Source organism: Hydractinia symbiolongicarpus, chromosome 2 (assembly GCF_029227915.1).
Source record: "Hydractinia symbiolongicarpus strain clone_291-10 chromosome 2, HSymV2.1, whole genome shotgun sequence".
NCBI classification, from domain to species: Eukaryota; Metazoa; Cnidaria; class Hydrozoa; order Anthoathecata; family Hydractiniidae; genus Hydractinia; species Hydractinia symbiolongicarpus.
In genome coordinates this window covers 27,145,199-27,165,099 of record NC_079876.1, presented here as the reverse complement: position 1 = coordinate 27,165,099, position 19,901 = coordinate 27,145,199, and the positions used below count along the sequence as shown (strand labels likewise).

The 19,901-nt window shown below is 34.3% G+C and overlaps 1 protein-coding gene across 2 annotated transcripts; it reads left to right on the top strand.

The window, feature by feature from the left end:
• The first annotated feature begins 221 nt into the window (after positions 1–221).
• On the top strand, positions 222–19,692 carry LOC130630449 (lymphocyte-specific helicase-like). 2 transcript variants are annotated; one of them, XM_057443947.1, is made up of 18 exons: positions 223–523; positions 3,024–3,073; positions 7,111–7,209; positions 9,490–10,413; positions 11,215–11,442; positions 11,568–11,657; positions 11,737–11,811; positions 12,060–12,365; positions 12,989–13,218; positions 13,474–13,599; positions 13,861–13,954; positions 14,255–14,416; positions 14,597–14,742; positions 15,085–15,322; positions 15,776–15,895; positions 16,393–16,509; positions 16,860–17,019; positions 17,591–19,692. In XM_057443947.1, exons 3-18 carry the CDS (start codon positions 7,195–7,197, stop codon positions 17,887–17,889), a joined length of 3,330 nt encoding a protein of 1,109 aa, XP_057299930.1. In that variant the 5' UTR covers positions 223–523; positions 3,024–3,073; positions 7,111–7,194; the 3' UTR covers positions 17,890–19,692. The 2 variants fall into 2 exon arrangements, with proteins under 2 accessions (XP_057299929.1, XP_057299930.1); XM_057443946.1 differs by lacking the exon at positions 3,024–3,073 and having other exon boundaries at positions 222–523.
• Positions 19,693–19,901: the final 209 nt, after the last annotated feature.

Here is a 19,901-nt window from a genome sequence, read left to right as displayed (position 1 = left end):
ACTGCAGAAATTCTATCCAATCAGTGCTCTTAAATGTTGTTATCGTTGCGAGTAGAAATTCCCAATCTTGTTCCCAGAGAATTTTGTCATTCCGTAATAATGGCTCAGGGCGTCAACATACTTTTGTCTAATACTTGGTGTGAAACAACCTCAGTCCAGGTTTCTTCCTGCCTTATTTAAAACCAACCTCGTCTCCGGGGCTCTTTTTCTTTGTCTGTCAATCTCTGTCTGATAGCGAGAAGATCTCTTCGAATTTGTGGCGCCGTAGCGAGTGCAGTAACAAAAATGCTTTGATTGATGATTTTATGTCTGAAAAGGTCCAAAATTGGTCCAAAGATTCAAACAAACCTCAAATAAAAGAAAGAAAGCTCCGAGAATGAGGTTGGTAAAGATGGCGCAATTCCGCGCGAAAATCGTCCTTATGGCATGTTGGTCGTGAGTATGTTGTGTTTACATGCTGCTCCTGCTGTTCTGCATGTCTAGCATAGCAACCATATGATTTAAAATGTCTTTTCTTACAACGGTAAATAACTATTTTTATTTTATAATCTTGTTAACCTATTATAGTATTTTTTAGAGTTTAGTCCCCATAACTAAGATTAGCTACCCACCTATAATATCTAATCTAGTTAGCTAGCATTCTAGCCATATGGAAAACATTGCATTGCACAAGTTACTACTTAACCAAAGACTGAATTGCAAGCACTGCATCGTAAGAGGCCTAAACTGCAGCGTTGATGGGTATAGGCAGGTGTAAGTTATTTCAGAGGCTGTCTGAAATGTTAAGGCCATAAATTTTTCAACGGCAGTTCTATCAGCTTGATAACAGTCAGTGTAAACACTTAATTAGGCGACGGTAGGCTAATACACCTTTACATTAATTCGGAAAAAATAACACTCCATCAGAGCTTATTTTGCAATCAGAGGAGGTAAACATCACACTTTTATAAGAGTTTATTAAGGAGAAAACACGTTTTTTCGTGATAACTTTTCTTGCCGGGTTTTTTTTTTTTAATGAAAAGTACACATAAGTTGTATCTTATTATTATTAACGTTTCCTGAAAATTTGAAAGAAATTGATACGACGGAAGTTAAAAAACTGGAGAAAACACGCTTTCGTCTCTAACAAACTCTCATAAAAACACGATTTTTACCTCCTTTTTTCCGATATTGTAAAACGATGGAGAGCCATAAGAATGCATGTACAATTGTATTATCGTAAAGGTGTATTAGGGCATACCACCTATTTAGGCGACTCATTGTAGCCTAGTTAGATCATATGTAACCTAAAAATTGTCCATAGTTGTCACTCATGCCTCGATATGTTCGTGCAACTAAGAATTATGTTAAAATTAAATATATAACCTAATTAGGTTAAGTGTCGCCTATTTAGGTGACATTTTCGTCTGCCATATTTTTTCCCTGCGGCGTGAATAGCTGAAATCCATTATTCATAAAACAACAAATAGTGCCACAAGAGGTTTGGGCCATAAGTTACCAATGCGTGATGCAAATAAGACGATAATTGGTCAAAATTATCTCCAAAGGGGACAGATTTGATTCACATAAAAATTGTAGTGCGAAACGAAATGATTTCGACGTATTTACAACAGAAAGTTTTCGTTCGCCTAGTTAGACAGGTAGCGTAATTAAACTACATCACGTCGCCTAACTAAACGACTCGCCTAATTAGGTCATGCCGCCTACTTAGGTGTTTACCCTGACTGGATAAGATATGATTTAAAACAGGAAACCAATAGATTAGTTATTTTTGCAACAATAGACATATCCATACATATTCACAGGAAAAATATAAACAACAGATCATGGTCCGTTGCTTATATATATCTATTTTCTTTGATTGAATATGCAACCAGCAAAAATATGTTATGTTTGCAACCTGAATAGACCCTGCAAAAATGAGTTGGTGAGTCAGACGTATTTTTCCCAGGATTTTCAGATTGGAGCCAGTAAATTCATTTCCAGTGCCAAGAAACAGTATAGCGCCACTTGACATTTTGCAGACCCTTTGTTGCTGTCTTGTAAAACGTCAGTAGTCACAGGAGTACCCAAAGGGATTAATTTTTACTGGAATTAATTTTTGCGTGTTTTTGTCACTTTTGCGAAAATAAGTTCTCGCAATTTTTTTTTTTTAATATTTTGCAAAAATTAGTTCTCACGCAAATTATATCCCTTAAGGTAGATGTCCCCAATGTAACGACTTCACTTCATGGTACAATAACTTATTTTGATTTGTTCAAGATTATTCTCCACGTGCATGTTGCCAGAGGAAATTGGAGCTCGCTGAAACAAAAGAGGCCAGTACTCAAAATGATGATTGTGTGGACACATCAATGAACATTAAAACATAGAGATTTTGAAAAAGTTGTCAACAAAAAAAGTGATGTTTAAAGATTAAAAAGTTTTTAATCTTTAAACTGATTGAAAAAAAAAATTCTGTTGTTTGAGTCACATAATGTGGGAAGAGGTCGGCCCGTATCATACGATTAATGTCAGTCACATAAAACTATCTTAGTTACTAAAACATGGTATCATAAAATTGCCGCACCAGTGAATTCCTTTGCAACAAATTTTTTCTTCTTTCTGTAAACAATGAGTGTAAGTAAATCCTAAAAGTATATTCAATAGGTCGAGGTGCAAGAAACTATACACACTTTAAAACCACGGAGACGTCTGACAACCTTTTTATGAATAAGTAAATTTTTTATGATATTTTTACAATTTATAAAAAGAGATGAAAGGCAACTTTTTTGTTGTTTTTGGCTTCTTTTTCACGATTTTGATAGTCCCAATTTTGTCATTTGAATTTTTTTTTGCCGTGGATGCTGACCTTAATGGCAGCAAAATTTTCAGAGGGATGTGTTTTTTTATTAATTTAAGTTAACCTCCCAAAACTGGGCCTGTTAAATCATATTCTTTAACAGAAAATGTTTGTGACAGGATCAGGGTGCCATTTTTTTTTTACTGTAGAAGTAATAACTCTACTATTTTCAATCCTTTAGATTATGTAAGCAACTGTTAACAGCACCAAGTATATGTTATTCACACAGAGGTGATTGAATTTTCACATTTCGTACCTTTTTAAGCAAGTTTCAAGAATTTGCAGGGAAATATTGTCAGCCGTGTGCTGTACACGGAAAGCTTCAAGCTGCGTCAATAAATAATATCTTTCGGAAATATGTGATTTTCCATTTCAACCACAACGTGATTGATAAGTATAGATTAATGCTGACTATTACATGTGAAACGACAGCAACGAAATTATTTTTGGCAGCAAGGATCGTAACAGCACTTGACTGAGGTATTTTCTTTGCTGCCACACAAATCTAAAGAAAAAAGTTAGTTACATACTTATAAAAGGGCAGCCCTTAAAATTTGCGTCAGCATTGGGCACTGCCGACGTAATTGCTGGAGTGCAATAAAATTGATTGTATGCAATGTGATGGCTGCGACCAGTGGTACCATACGCAATGCATTGGTGATGATTAACTCTATTTTAATCATCATCATCATTCTCGGCTTAACGTCTTTTTTTCTATGCTAGCATGGGTTGGATGGGGTATATTAATGACCCTCTTCCAATCTGATCTAGACTGTGTTAGATGTAACTCAACTTTCTCTGTATCAAGTCTGTCCTTATAACCTCCTGCCAAGTCTTTTTCGGTCTGCCTCTGGGCTTTGCCCCAGGAACTATCAAGTCTCTACACTTTCTTTCCCAATTTCCTAATCTTCAAGACTCTGCTAGTCAACAAAGGAAGTAACTCACTGAACTTTTTCTAAGCCCTAATGAGCCACTGTTGTACATCATTGAAGCTGGAAATACTTCATACTCTATAATCTCACCTTTGCAACGCTTGCATATAAACTGAATGTCATCTCTTAACCTTCCACCAAATACTACTGCACTTCTTATATGTACTTAATGCTTGCAAGTCTGACAAAAAAAATGAGTTACTACCAACCCCTTTCCTGCAAACTCCACAGGGCCACTTTCCAACTACAAGGTCACACTTCGCTGCAATGCTACTAATCATGACTTTAGACTTTGTTGTGTTCACTCTTAGCCCTTTCTTTTCTGGTTCTCTCTTCCACTTCTTAAACTTTTCAAATAATTCTTCCATTGACTCTGCTATGAGAACCAAATCATCTGCATACAATAACTACCATGGACAACCTGTTCTGAACTCCATCGATAGCGCTTCTAAGACTAGAACAAACAAGAAAGGACTAAGTACAGAACCTTGATGTACACCAACATTTACACTAAATTCATCACTAAGTGACTTCTGACACGACTTCTAGAATTGCTGTACATAGACTGTACCATCGTAACTATCCACTCATCCAACCTAATTTTTTCATAGCCCACCAAATAACTTTATGTGGCACTCTATCAAAAGCTTTCTCTAAATCTACAAAGGCAAAATAGAGATTCTTTCTCTTTCCTAAATACTTTTCCTGAAGCTGTCTGAGTAAAAATATTGCATCTGTAGTGCCACACCCTGGAACAAAACCAAATTGCATTTTATCTATATCAATTCTTTCTCTAAGTAACTTATCAATCACTCTTTCAATAACTTTCATTACTTGATCAACCAACCTCAAACCTCTATAGTTACCTCTTTGTAATGCATCACCCTTGCCCCTGAAACAATTCACTATTACACCCAGCTGCCACTCACTCGGAATAGCACCAACCTTTATAATCTGATAGCAAGATTTTAAATAAGCTCACTTCCAATATATCCAGATTTTTTACCATCTCTGCAACAATACCTGATACTACTGCAGCCTTGCTAATCTTATTATTATTATTATTATTACTATTTATTTACCCAGGATAGCCTCTTCAGTTCCTATTGGTACTGCTATCAACGAGGCTCCTGCGAAGGAGGTCCTAGCGCATTTAAAGCTCCCATTTGAGCTACGAAAGTCGTGCAAGCACAGCAATCGCTCAACTAGACAACCGCCTAAGATATCAATCCTATTCTCATGCTGAGCGCTAAGCAGAAAGGATAGATTCACACTTTTATAGTCTCTGGCATGACTCGGCCGGGGTTTGAACCCAAGACCTCCCACACTGAAAGCGAACGCTCTACCACAAGGCTATCAGTCGGTAAATTTCCTAAAATTTCCTAATAGTAATAATTGTCCTATTTTAATGATTGCCTTAAACAAACAGAAAGATATTTTTAGCTTATTGTTTTAGATCTTGACCTCCCTAGGAATTCTTAACAAAAGAGACTAAAAACCCTGGGATTGAGACTATAGAGTTTACAGCTTAGCGTATCCATGTTAACTCGCCGTCTTCTGTGTGTGAGCCAATTTAAAAAGTCAATGGGGGTTTCTTAATTGAAAATACCATCAAGATTGTAGCTAAATCATTGCAAAAGCCCTTAAAATTAGAATATTTTTACGTCAGCAATAAAACTGCCGACTTGAGTTACATTTCAACTGATTTGCGTCGGCATTGCGTCCGCATTTTTTTTGTAGTAAAATTTTTCAGCTGGCAAAAACTTTCGTCATTCACCTTGTATTGGGGCTAGACCTCACATAAATTCGATGTTTTGATCTCCCCGCCAATGCAGTAACTTATGGCGCCGTAGATTAGTGGTTATAGCTCTCGTACTCTGTGCGGGAGACCGGGGTTCGATTCCTCTTGACGGCGATTCAACATGGGCGAGTGAATGTTACCAAAGCCCCGGGTTAACCCAAGCCATGTGAGGGAAATTGGGAAGATGGCACACTGTGTGGGCTGTTGGATGTTGCCGGGAGTTGTCTAGTAGAGTGCGGGCCCTAATTGGGTCTGCGTCGCTCAAAATGAGCATTAAATACTCTAGGACTCTCCATCTAAGCCATGTCCCTCCTGGAAATAATAGACAGGGTATATCCCTCGATATTTGTGAGGCTAGCCATGTAAAATATGCACATCTATCTATCTATCATCCTAAGACGATGACAAATGGAAACGGAGTACAAGTGCCATTGACCTACCTTCCTGATGGTGTACTTCGTTAAGTTAATAGTTCACTGCCAACTGGATTTCTGTATGTTTCGAGACAAACTCATTAGAAAGTACGTTGTGCACGTGCTATTTACGAACTGAAGGTCAGGGCATTCAATAAGGTGTATATCGTAGAAGTCGCCGGTGACATGTTTCGAAAATGCTTGTTACCGGCACAGCTCACCATGAAGCAAAACTGCACAGGAGAATCAATTTATAGAGTCTTCGCAGAACATCTCTCCTCACAAAAACGAGGGCAGGGCTGACTTATTGCCGGCTGTGTGGGAGAGAGAACTTCCGGACTTCTTTTTAATACGATATACAATTTTTCGATTATTATTATTACGAATCAAATGGCACCACAGTATTTCTGTAACGTGAATAATTTTAGTGATAATGACCTAACTTACTGAAAATCGAGTGTAATTATTCCATTTGCCGGCGATTAAACTGCCTTCATTTAGCGTCTCATAAAAATGTATGCCAGTTTTCATATTACACCAGAAAAAATGTGATACAAAGATTCACCACAAAGGCTTTAATATTACTAAGAATAACATACGATCAGTTGAAAAAGTTGTTTTTCAAAAAAATGGTTGTTGAAACCAGGTTATAATACGTGAACAGTACGATAGAAATATAAGAGCACATGTTCTTAAAAGTCCGCCAAAATAAAAATTAATTCTTCGTTAATTTTTTTCTTTGTTGATGTGAAAAATGAGTTGTTGTTTTTAAAAATTTCACAACAAAATTACGTCGGCAATTTTTTTGCCGACGCAACTACGGTATTTTCTCATTTTAGGTTGGCAATCACGTCGGCAGTACCGAATGCCGACGCTAATTTTAAGGGCTGTGCAATAGCCGACAAGTAATACTTTTAATTGGCATTAAAAGTATGCAATAATCCACGTAAACTTGGGTTGGGTTGAACTTTTGTAATTAACGCTGAACACTAAAAACTTGCTTATTTTCACTGGGAAAATTAGAAAATATAGATAAGGGAAAAACAAAATATTTATTTGCTAATAATTAGAAATTTTGTCCTAAGGTGATATAACTTTTAATAGCTTGTGTCTTCTGTTTAGATTGTTGGTTACTTTTCCAGCCCTCGGGAAGAGGAGACTTCTAATTCAAAAAGAATCACAAGATCTGGTTCAAAACTGAATACTATGGCACCACTATCAGTAAAACATTTTTTGTTTCTTTATTATCTGTTTAAGGCTACTCTAGCCTTTCTAATTCATTTTTTTTCTGTGTCAGCATTTAGCGATTTTACATCAGCAAAAAAATGTTGACGTGAATTTTCTTGTTTTTTTTAATTGTTTAGGCAATACACAATTATTTCACGTCTGCAAAAACAGTGACATGAACTTTTACTTCAGTGTCTCACATCAACAAATGGCCTTTTAAATTCAAGTTTTTTTTCCAAACCAGCTTGTTCACATTTAAACTACTTTAGTTTTTATTTAGATTCAAGATAATTAAAGAATTTTATAAACTTCAAAAAAATATCATATCCCAAGAAACACTTTTTCTCGGCAAAGTTTTGACGATGTATTGTGAAAATATTTGTTAACATCGTATAACAAGCATGGTGCACACGAACCATGATAAAATCGTGGTCTTTTTGTATAACAAACATTCTATTGTGGCCACCACGCTTATATTATTATCTCCACGAAGGATCGTGTGTCCCACGATTATTTTCGCGAGCTCCACGATTTTTATAGCCAGTATAATTTAATTTTTTTTCTTTTCAAAAAATCTTTTATTAAAGTTAATTTGTTTGTTTCAGGTTTTATGAAGTTAAAAAAGCATATTTGTAGTTTTTGTTGGTGTATACTTTTTTGTCATGGACGTGATTGTATTTTTTTTCGAAATGCCATTTGTCTAGAAAAGTTAAATTTATCTGCGCCGAAAGAAATGTTTTTAAGATCACATTTTAAAAGTTTATAAACGAAAGGGAGCGATAGAAATGTTTTTTTATATCGCATTTTAAAAGTTTACAAACGAAAAGCGGTGATAGGAATGTTTTTTAAGATCGCATTTTAAAAGTTTAAAAACGAAAAGCGGCGTTGAAATGTTTTTTACATTGCGTTTTGATTCACGAACGATTAAAATCTATTATTTAGCTAGCTTTATGGCAACTAATTAAAACATCAAGTGTTAATTTATTTTTTTGCCGTCTGTTTTTGATTTAATTAATGAACTAATATGGTCTTTGTTGTTTTACAAAACCTTTTCACGGTACTGTAGTTCTTTTCAAATTACCCCCGCATTCACCTCAGCATTTTTTTCTTAATCTTATCCCGGTATGAGAATTCATCCCTGTCTTTAGGACAGGGATGAACTCATCCCGGTATGCTGCCTTAAACGTGTAAACAATGTGAGGACTCTCAGTAGACACAGGGATGAATTTATCTCGGGACGAAACTCATCCCGGAATGAGATTTCACGTGTAAGCGGCTTTTTAGACAGGTGTAACACATCTCTGTAACCATTTGCATGTCATTCCTTTTTTCAATAGTTAACATCTTCCTGCTTTATTACCCTATACAACATAACACCTTACACAGGCTTCATACAACCTTTTCAATAATTTTTACATCAATCAACAACAATAGAAGTAAAGTCTTTAAGCTTTTTTCATTAAGAACATATCTTGCAAGGTAATCCCTTTTGCTGCCCAATGTATCACCTAAGTAACAAAAGTTTCATTAAAGCTAGAAATACTTTGTTTATATTCTCGACTTTGCAATGCGTACATACAAACTTAACAAATCTGACAAAAAATCAAGTTATATACTAACAAACCTTTTTCTGCAAACTCTTTCCTGCATTCACTCTCAACTCTTTATCTACTAATCCTTTTTATATTTCTCAAACTTTTTAACTGATTATCTGCAAATAATAACTCTCATAACTCTTAACAATGTGATTCTGCAAACATCCATGCTAAATTATTGGACTAGCATGCATTAAAAATTTGGGGAAAATGTGTGTTCGAAAATTTAATTTACTTGAGTTTTTTTGCATTAAATGTTTAATGTTTAAATCCAAAATTTTTAATGCTTTACATTTTAGTCTTAATTATCAAATTAATTATCAAAACCAAGTATCCAATCGTTTGCTTTTTATTTGATAATTTGATTAGTTCTATTCTTAATTCTTCTTCTCTTGTTAAAGAAATAAATTTGTCCAAAATAAGGTCTAAAATTTTTCCAAATTCGTTGAGATATTGTCCGAAAACTAATATCCAAAATATTTTGATCCAAACTTTTTCAAAGTAAATGTATGTTTTAGCTCTATTGGTTAAAGATAGGGATTTAAAGATTTCACTGTTTCTCCAAGAGACAATAATATTGCCCAGGTTGTGCTATTTATCATGAAAAACTTCAGAAAAAACACTCCATTTTTACGATTTAATTCTAATAATCTTTTTGCATTATTTTATTACATTTTAGGCTAATAAAACACGAATGGCTACAGGAAAAGAAAATTCTGTAACCCAAGGTACAGTGGACAAAGAACATGCCACATCAAATAACACAAAATTTATTCTAGAAGACAAAACTAACGAAATAAAGAAAACATGTGACAACCTAGTAAAAGCAAACGCTTCAGATAGGGAGAGATATGAAACTGATTTAACTGCAGTACCACAAAATACAATTGAAGACACTGTGACTAAAATTAACTGTCAGTTTAATTGGAAACAAATATGTGTAGATAATTGTCAAAAACAAGAGGTTATGGAAGACAGGCTTTTAAATAAAAATATTGATAATTTGAGGGAAAGCACCACTTCATCAAGTGAACCTTTAAATACAAGTGACGCTAAGGAAGATATGAAAGATTCTTTAAAGGCTGTTGATTCTTACATGGACAGTACAAGTAGCATTCATGCATTGCAAGAAAAGGCCGGCAGTTACAATGAAATCATCACAAAAAATATTGACAACAGGGAAAAGGGTAATCATGTGGAGAAAGATAAAATGAAAGACATTGGTAATAGTTCCACATATTCTGAAAAACATTCTGAGATTGTTGATAATAATAACGATAGCAGGACGAGTGATGTTGTTATGGATATCTGCAATACTGAGAAAACAGAAAACGCTTGTACATCTTCTAATCATGAAAATGATAAAAATAAACTAGAAGAAACTAAATCAGAATCAGGTGATGTACACAAAGCTGAATCTATAGACTCTGGAATAGAGGCTGAACGTGGGAAAGTGGTTGAAGAACGCAAGGCAGTGGACAGGAACAAAATTGAATTACAAAGAGGGTCTCCCGTACAGCAGGGTATAACACAAGAAATGGTTGATGAAGAAGAAAAGTATAAGAAGGAAGAGGAGAAAAATTTAGAAGAAATCAGAGAAAAGGTTAAAATATTTGTTGTTTTATATTTTGTTAGGGATAGTCCTTGCTTCTTAGAAATTTGCAACATAGTGTTTGTGTATAGCCAAATTTTTGCAGTTTAGGAAATATGATTTGAATTTTGCAACTTTTTATGATCTCGAGTTAAGTAATAAAGTTGAGAAAGCATCAAGTACAGCACTTAAAATAATGATGGGTCAACGGTCACTAACTGCCAAAATTTGACATTTGTCAAGATACAAAAAACAGAATGGTCAAATTCTGCGATTTATGCGACGAAAAACATACATTGTTTATCAAGGCGTGTATAACCACCACAAACTCTGAGCGAGTATAACCACTACAAACTCTGAGCGAGTAAACAATTATTATTCACATCAAGCTTCAACTGGATAATTCAAAGCAGTATCATATCATTTGTGGGTGAATTTAATTCAAAAAGTCATTTTTTTCTATTACATCTTTTTGTTTTTATTTAAAACTAGGGGGTAGCTAAAGCATAAAATATTACATTTCATGAAGAAAATTTAACTTTAGATATGCTAACGAAGCTGTGTGCAAACATTACTTCTCGAATTTACTAGAAAAGGAGCAATAATAAATGTTTATTCTCCACCTTAACTTTGAATTTTTTTACAAAGAATTGATTTGACTGGCCATATTAAATTCTTGGCAGTCAGTACTTCAAAAACTAAGCATTCTATTTGCTAGAATATGATGCATTTCTTTTTTGCTATGATATAGATATAAGTGCAGTTTAAATATTAATTCGCTTGTAATAAAGATTGTGAATCCAAATCTTTTAGGCAAGAGCAGAATTACTGCGGACTGGTAAAAAACAACGTTACGACCGTTTACAACTCCTTTTAAATCGCTCTCAAATGTACGCAACCTACTTACTGGGTAGAATAAATGCTCGACGAGAAGCAGAAGAAAAGAAATCGATTCGACAAGAAAAAACAAAAAAGGAACAAGAAGAGAAGGCAAACACACAAAGAGATGTGGATCACAAAAATCAAGGAAATGATAAAAAGGTTTTTAAAGCCTCTTTCTTGTTGTTTTTTTTCTGCTGTTACTATTTTAGCTTGACCTGTACATGTTCTTGCATTTAAACCGAAAATGTGGAAACATAAGTTCTTAATTATAATTGTTTACGTAGGTTGAAGTGAAAAAGGCTAAGAAAAAACGAGGTAGACAGAAAAGAAAACTAGAGGAAACTATTAATACAGAAGAATACGAAGATGACGAAGTGAGTGTTACTAAGTTTAAAAAAGTGGTTGTTGAATAGCTTATCCCTTAATTTACATACTTTCTTCTTTGTTTGTTAGGAGTTACAAGGAAAAGCTAAAAAACTGAAGACAGACCCCACTGAGCAAACTGAAGTAACTGGACCACCGAAGCAGGTTTTTTTACTATTTTGGGTGCAAAAAAATGCTGACGTGACATGTTATTTGCCTGTCTCCTTTGTATCCATTTTGTCTTAAAAATATGCCATGATGACAAGCTACTAGAACAAAAGACCTGGTAACTAAATGTTGACCATGAATGATGTCTTTTTTAATCTTCTCTCTGAGCATATTAAAAAATTAACCAAACAATATTTTAACATCGTAGAACATAGCTTCGTTTTCATATATCTAACATTTTGTAGGAAGATGAGACTAAACCTCTTCAAAGAACCTTAAATGGCGAGAAAATCTCAGATCGGCAACCACTGCTTTTAACAGGCGGTGTGATGCGAGAATATCAATTAGAAGGCATGGAATGGCTGCGTGGATTATTCGAGCATGGAATTAATGGAATATTGGCCGATGAAATGGGTCTGGGAAAAACTATCCAATCGATAGCCCTAATTTGTACTTTAGTTGAACAAAAGGTTGTGGGACCATTTCTTATTGCTGCACCCTTGTCAACATTACCAAACTGGATATCTGAATTTAAAAAGTTTGCTCCAGAGGTTTGTTTTGTTACATTTATAAACTCAAATGTATGGACTTTTGAAAAATTAAGCACCCTAGAATTAGATTTATGCATTTAAAAAAAAAACTGGGGATAAAATCTTGGTTTTTACTAAGTTTGTTTAAAATTTATTTAGTTTTATTAAAGTTTTATGTCAAAATAGTCTGAGGCCTGTGAATACAGCCACAATTTCACCCTCTTCTGTTATTTACTACATTTAGCTACTGCGATTACCATTTTGCGTGACGAACATACATATATGGGTATTTTTTTATAAATGGTAAAGGTCCTGCATATAGTAATTATTTATGTTCTTTCCATAGTAGATAGACACACTTGATTTTTTTTAAAGTATACAGGAACTGAGTGCTGTTTTAAAAATGTAACAAAGTTAAACAAGCAAATATTTTTGCTTGCCTTATGCTTTTTTTCAAAAGTAAAAAGCTAAAAAGACCTGGCAGTGAAAAAACTTGCTTGCCTGTGTACAAAGTGACCACTCCTCCTTAAATTCCCTAAATTAAAAAAATTTGGTGTACTTCTTTATAAATATTACGAAAAACCTTTCTCTAAAGTGATAATATATATACATGTAATATTTACTTTTATTTCATGATTATACAGGTCCAAACGGTACTCTACCATGGCAACATTAAAGAGCGTTCTTTGTTGCGTAGAAAGTTACTACGAATTAAAAAGTACAGTCATGGACTAAGAAGCTTACCTGTTGTTATCTCTTCATATGAAATATTGATGCGTGACCGAGCATTATTAGAGCAGTATAATGTGGAATGGAAATATTTGATTGTGGACGAAGGTCATCGAATCAAAAATCTAAACTGTAAATTAATAAAGTAAGTTGATCGATCCTTCCTGTTAGACTTCATTAGACGCCATTTAAAAGGGTGCTTTAGCTATTTAGTAAAACACATGAGGTATTGATATTCTCTGAGGCTTGAAATTAAAACCAAGTTTGTGAATAACAACCAGGGTGAATTTTCTAATTAGAAATCTCTTTTCTTTTTTTGGAAGTCTCTCATGCCTTATTTAAAAATTGTACAAGAACTTATTTTACTCTCGCCTAACTTATTGTGTTTTTTTCTGTTTAGAGAGTTGAAACTTTACAGAACATCAAACAGATTACTTCTGACTGGTACACCATTACAGAATAACCTCTCTGAACTCTGGTCGCTTTTGAATTTTCTTCTACCTGATATTTTTGATGACTTAAGCAGGTTTATATCGATTTATTTTATTTTTTAAGAGGCACTTTTCTTGTGTTAGTTCACAGTCAAAACGTTTTACTGTTCTCAAAAATTCATCTATTTGTTTAAGTTACCTTGACTGTGTGAGAAGGTTGATTTGATGATTGCAGCTTGCAATAGGCACAAATCTTAAGAGAAATTAGATTTTATAGAAGAAATTATAAATTTACTGTTTCTTGCATGTCTGTTTTGTTTCGGAAGTCCAGTCACAACTCACTCAATTTTTTTCAGTTTCCAGTCCTGGTTTGACTTCAGTGCAATTGAAGATAACCAAAAGTTGATTGCACAAGAACAAGAAGCCAGTGTGTTGCAGACTTTACATTCAGTGAGTATTTTCACCCTAATTTTTGCAAACCTGGGCAGTGCAATGAAGACTGAAAACTTTGCGAAAAAATGGTTTTAATCTATAAAAGCGATGGATAGTTGTTAGATTTCATAATTTCTCGCTGCTGCTTCTTTGAATTAACAATCTCATCGAATTTGAACACTATATTTCAGGGAGAGTTCTTTGGAATAAAGTTCAATGAGAATAAATGGAAAATGAAATCAAGTCAATAGGAAAAGTCGCAGGAATGTTACAACAGATACGTGGTGAACTTAAAGAATATTTTTTATTTTTATGTAGATCTTAACGCCTTTCCTGTTACGTCGTTTGAAAACTGACGTTGATCTTTCCATACCTCCAAAGAAAGAAATTTTAGTTTACGCACCATTAACACAGAAGCAGCAGGATTTCTATCGAACAACTTTAGATCGAACGATATTAGATGCCATTTCAAAGAAGAATGTGAGTGAAGAGTTTCTTTACAGTGCTATTTCTTCCGTAGAAGAAAGTATTGTTCCAAACTCTTGTAAAAGGGACATTTACGAAATTGCATTCTCAAAGAAAATAATTTCTTTTAATTTTTTTTTTGTTTTTTATAAATATCTTGATTTATAATAATTCATTGTTATTTTCTTTCTTTAGAACCCAGTAGTTGCTCAGGAATTAACTCCTTCTGGTCGCCCAAAGAGAAAATCGACGAAAGTTATAAAGTATATTGAAAGTGCTGGTGAAGAGGAAGAGTTTGATCTTGATCAGCTGATAAAAGAAATGGAAGAGATGGAGAAAAGGTACTTGTTGTCCCTGTCATGTATATGGGATTGTCGTAAGCGTGTGTTTTGCAAATAAATTTGCCCTTCAAGAATGCCCCTAGTATTGCCTTAAACCCATAGAGGAAAAAAATCCTCAAAGCTTATTTTTCTAAGCATATTTTGCATGTTTGCAACACGAAACAGACATTCTCCTGTTTTGCTTTCAATCTTTTAAGTGCTACATCTAGGGATCAATGAATGTAATGCCAAACCAATGATTGAACGCAAAACCAAAAATGTGCTAAAAACTAATAAACACTAACATATTAAATAGTTGTAACCATTCTGCCCTTGCTTTAATTTTCGCATTTCTTCCTTCAGAAAAGAGGAAGCAGAAGCGATCATGTCAGATAAACAAAGCAAGCTTTCAATTGTCAACATTAAACTTCAAAATATAATGATGATGTTAAGAAAATGTTGCAACCACCCTTACTTGCTTGAATACCCGTACAACGCGAAGACAGGAGAGCTGATTATAGATGAACGTCTCATCGAGTGTTCTGGTAAAATGCTGATGTTAGATAGAATGCTGCCTGAATTAAAACGTCGTGGTCATAAGGTGGGGTTTAATATCCTAAATCTGGAACTGTAACAATAACAGAAAATTTGAGGTTTTATTTACATATTTAGGGTGTTTAAGAATTGCTAAGAATTTTGCAATGCTACAAATTTTATTTCTGTTTTTTTTTTAAGATTGATAGATATTGAAGTTCGGGTATGTTCTTAAAGACGTAGCGTTATTTGTTATATTTGCTTTTAGCTATATGCTGGCTTCTTTAACTAATAACTTTTGTTCGCATCCGTGTAAATAGGTTTCAAAATAATAGAAATGTCAAAAATTTTAGCTTGAAGGTGTTTGAGTTGTTTTATCTTTCAAGCCGTCCTTAATGGAACTGCCAAAGCTTTAAGCTGTAAGGTTTTCTTAAAAATAGCATTTCGTAGATGTTACGTTTTACTGCAACAGTAATTAACGTCGACCTGCGAAAACCACTGATAAACATTCTTCTTTCAGGTGCTACTATTTTCACAGATGACTCAGATGTTGGATATCTTTGGTGACTACTGCTCCTTGAAAAATTACAAGTACTCACGAATCGATGGTACAATGAGAATCGAAGCTCGGCAAGAAAGCGTTAGTATAATTCATTTTATTGGCGAACCCAGTAGAGATGTGTTACTGTAGTAATTCGAATTTTTTCTAAAGTTTTAAGACACTTAAATATGTTGCACACAAAAAAACCTTAAAGCCCAATGCGAATAATGTAATTCTTACGCGAAGTCGTATGTTTTTCGTATAGAATAGAATTACATTTTAGGGTTCTTCGTATGTTCTTCGTACGAATTAGATAGAATTAGCATGCGAATAAATATCAAAGCTTATGCGATATTTTTCATGTGAATAAATTGCCAATTGCAAACATCACACATGCTATTTTTAAAATTGACCTCAAAACCTCTGCAACCTTTTTTAAAAGAAGGGAGTGTTGTCCGTTTTAATCTTCTACACAAATAAATCACTTAGCACCAGTACAGCCTAACAACTGGGCTTATTCTTAAATTTTTCCCCATTTTAAGCCTAAACATTCTCAATAAAGCTTATTCATGTATCTGTAAACATTTTCTTTGTAGATTGAAAAATTTACCGATGATGACGAAGTCTTTCTCTTTTTGCTCAGTACAAGAGCTGGAGGTCTGGGATTGAATTTAATGATGGCTGACACGTGTATTATATACGACAGTGATTGGGTAAGCTGTGTAATATATATGACAGTAAAATTCTAGTGAAAAGTTTAAAACAAACCGTCTAATTTTGTGACCATCTCGTATATTTTTGATAACGTAAGTCTGGTTACTACAATTACGTATACTTGATATTACCAAGGGTGGCGGCTGGTAGTAGCAACGGGGGGAATTTATTGGAAATTTTTGGTAGGCGAATTCCTGTGGATTTCTGCTGGGTATTAGACATAACTAGTACTCGTAGATATCTTAAAGCAAATACTTTAGCAATCTCTGAATATACCGTTCAAAGGGTTTTTGTGTGTAGTACGAACTATTTAGATTTGTACGTGAATAAACAGAATTTTTAATTTTAGAATCCTCAAGTCGATCTACAAGCGCAGGATCGTTGTCATCGCATTGGACAGAAGAAAGCTGTAGTCATTTACAGACTGGTCACTGCAAATACCATTGATCAAAGAATTATTGAAAGAGCTGCGAATAAAAGAAAATTGGAGAAAATGATAATTCACAAAAGTAAGACTTTTGTAAATCGGTGTATCGAGCAATTTTTAAAGAAAGCTAAAATACTTATAATTCGTAAACTAGACAACTTCCAATTGAGCCAAACGGATTCACAGAGGTATTTCCCTTCGCTTTTCTTAAGGGTGAAAGTCAGAGAGGCAAATGCTTTTGGAATTCCTCTGGTTGTTTTATAATTCTTTTGGTACTGGAAATAAGGTTAAACAAGTTTTTGTTAAGTGGTGGTGCGGAGTTGTTCTTGAATTTAGAATTTTTGACACTGCCAAAATATAGGCTTTTAATAATAGTTAACCAAATACCTACGTATTGGGGGAAAAGTCGAAAAAAAAAACTGAAAAAAAAATTGGAAAACGCTTTACATCATTAGAACTTTAAATCGGGCGATAGCCTAACCATTTTGTCGAACACGAGACTTCAAAAGTTAACCATGTTCAATTTTTTTAATTTATCGAAATGAAATTTGAATTTAACCAATTAATTCGAAATGGGTGATGAATAAATTTTTCGAATTTTTAGGTGAAGTGTGTATTTGCTTAATCTTTTCGTGTTTTTTTTTTTCACTTAGAAAATTTCAAAGGACATAATTTTGCATCGGCTATCTCACCGCAAGAGTTACTCGAATTACTCGAATCAAAAGACGCTAACTCGTCCGTCGATATTCAAGGCGTTATATCAGACGAAAATTTAAATAAACTTCTAGATCGTAGCGACATGGCCGGTTGGGAATTAAAGAAGTCAACAGAAAAGGATTCAGACTCAACAAAAAATGAACCTAATGTTACTACTCCCGTTCAAGACACTTCAGTAACGAACGCTCAATTTAAAGTTTTGGAAACGAAAGAAGTTAATGATTTTATTTTTTAGTTAATTAGGTTTTTACGTTTTGGTAATAGTCCGAGCGAATTCCTTTTGCAAAAACATCAGCGTCTTACTGCTACACGGGGCAATTTTGAAAGCAAAGTCACCCACACCATTCTTCTGCAATAGTTTATACTTTCGTTTTGCTCGACGACCTCCCACCCCCCGTTCTTACCTCTACCCGACCGCCATTTTTTACCCATCACCCCCCTCCTTTTGTGACTATCTGTGATACAGCTTAAGGCAAGCGACCCTGGGAAAAAGTTGCTTCTCAGGAACAACTTCAAAAATTTCAATCTCCTATTTCAGTTATAACGTTTTTTAAAAATTTTATAGAAAGCAAAGAAAATGTGTTTTTCTTGCAGAATTGTACATATTGTTGCATACTATTTATTTCGTTGAAAGCTAGTTTTTTTTGGAGATATGGACGCCTAAAGAATCGTAAGTCTCAAATGTTTACATAGTATTCGTTTAGGATTGTTATGTAGAATACACCGTTTTTTGTTTATGTTAAAGCGGCCTCCTTTTCAGTGCATTTCGAGTCGTCAGTGCCAAAGAGAGGCTGTATCAAGCATGTTATAGTTTTAATGTTCTTCAGATTTTTTGCTTGTTGTTTTTGAAAAACGTACTTTAGAATCAGTAACATTCGCTACCATTGGACCGTTTCGTTAAAGTTGATAACGAGCTAAAGGTGTTACAACGCACAATTTCCTCCCCTAAAATCGTGGCAAAAAACATTTTTCCTCTTCTGAGCTGAAGCCACTGAGAAAAAAGTCGTTTTGTAAAAAGACACAGTTTGTTACCGTGAAAGTTTGCGATTTTAAAGTACGGAAAAGTCCAAGTAACCGCTACTCCTGGAAAGCTCTTGTTTTTTGTTTAGTGTTTTTTAGTTGGTCAGGTTTTGTTTATTTTTCTCATTCAAAGTTTTGTTTTTGTCCGACATATATAGAAAATAAGAGACCGCCCCAAAAGTGTGATACATAAATATGAAATATAAATACATAAATATTTTATTTTTAGAATACATCAAGCTGTAAAGACCAAACAAATATTTGTTTTACCTTGTAAAATCATTGAAAGAGAAGTTTGTTTCCAAGCCATTTTTTGTTGTGTCACACTAGAGGCTGACACTTAAACATTGACGTAAAATGAGGTTTAAAATTTGAGGAAGAGGAAACTATTTAATGGTATTAGGCAAAAAAAAGTTATTTTGCGACAGTCCCATCATTCCAACCTTCTCCCTAGACCCTCTTTTTAACATTTGCTTAGTAACCAATGTTATTATAAAAAGGGTTAATCGGATCCTGTTTATTCGGTGTCGTAGATGTATTACTGCGTTTTTTATTCGTTGCGCTGTTCGGTCAACCTCTTCCCCAGAGCTCTTTTTCAACCATCTTGTGCTGTCTCGGTGTCTGCCATTTTAAGAGGACAAAGTTGATTTTTGGTGATACCTATAACATTAGCATGTTACATATTTAAATTTTTGTGGTACATGCGTGTTGTAGCAAAAAAGGCAAATATTTTATTGTTAGATTTTCAGGTTTTTAGTAGAAATAATGATGCATAATGGTCTTTTGTATTAGTACAAGCTCGACCCTTAAATTCCTTAAATTGTTTTTTTTTTGGGGATATTGGAAGTTTATTAAAAGAAAATGTTTTTAAGACCTGTGTTCCAGAATTGTTTTTGATTTCTGCATTTTTGACAAGAGACTTTGTTGGTTTTTCTGTTTGTTTCCTTGCTACCGCTTTTGAATGCGAATTTTCGAATGGAGACGTTCTTAAATTCTTTCGAATTTTTGTTAGACACCCTTTTTCCAAAACCTATCTATTTAATAACGTGCCATTTGATAGATGGGAATATTTTGATCTTGGGGTGTCTGAGAGGCGTGTTCAAAGTAAAGTCAACCTCGATTCTAAACTTCATACGCGCGTAACGAAATTTTGTCCCAGGGGCATTTCCACTTCTCTGTTGGACGTGGAAAAGCCCCTGGGACGAAATTACAGCAGGGGGGGTTCAC

Excerpts from the sequence above, each read along its gene's own strand:
- LOC130630449 (XM_057443946.1), top strand. Across the intron at positions 13,219-13,473 it reads CTAAACTGTAAATTAATAAA|AGAGTTGAAACTTTACAGAA; the intron begins GTAAGTTGATCG and ends TTTTCTGTTTAG. Across the intron at positions 14,743-15,084 it reads ATGGAAGAGATGGAGAAAAG|AAAAGAGGAAGCAGAAGCGA; the intron begins GTACTTGTTGTC and ends TTCTTCCTTCAG.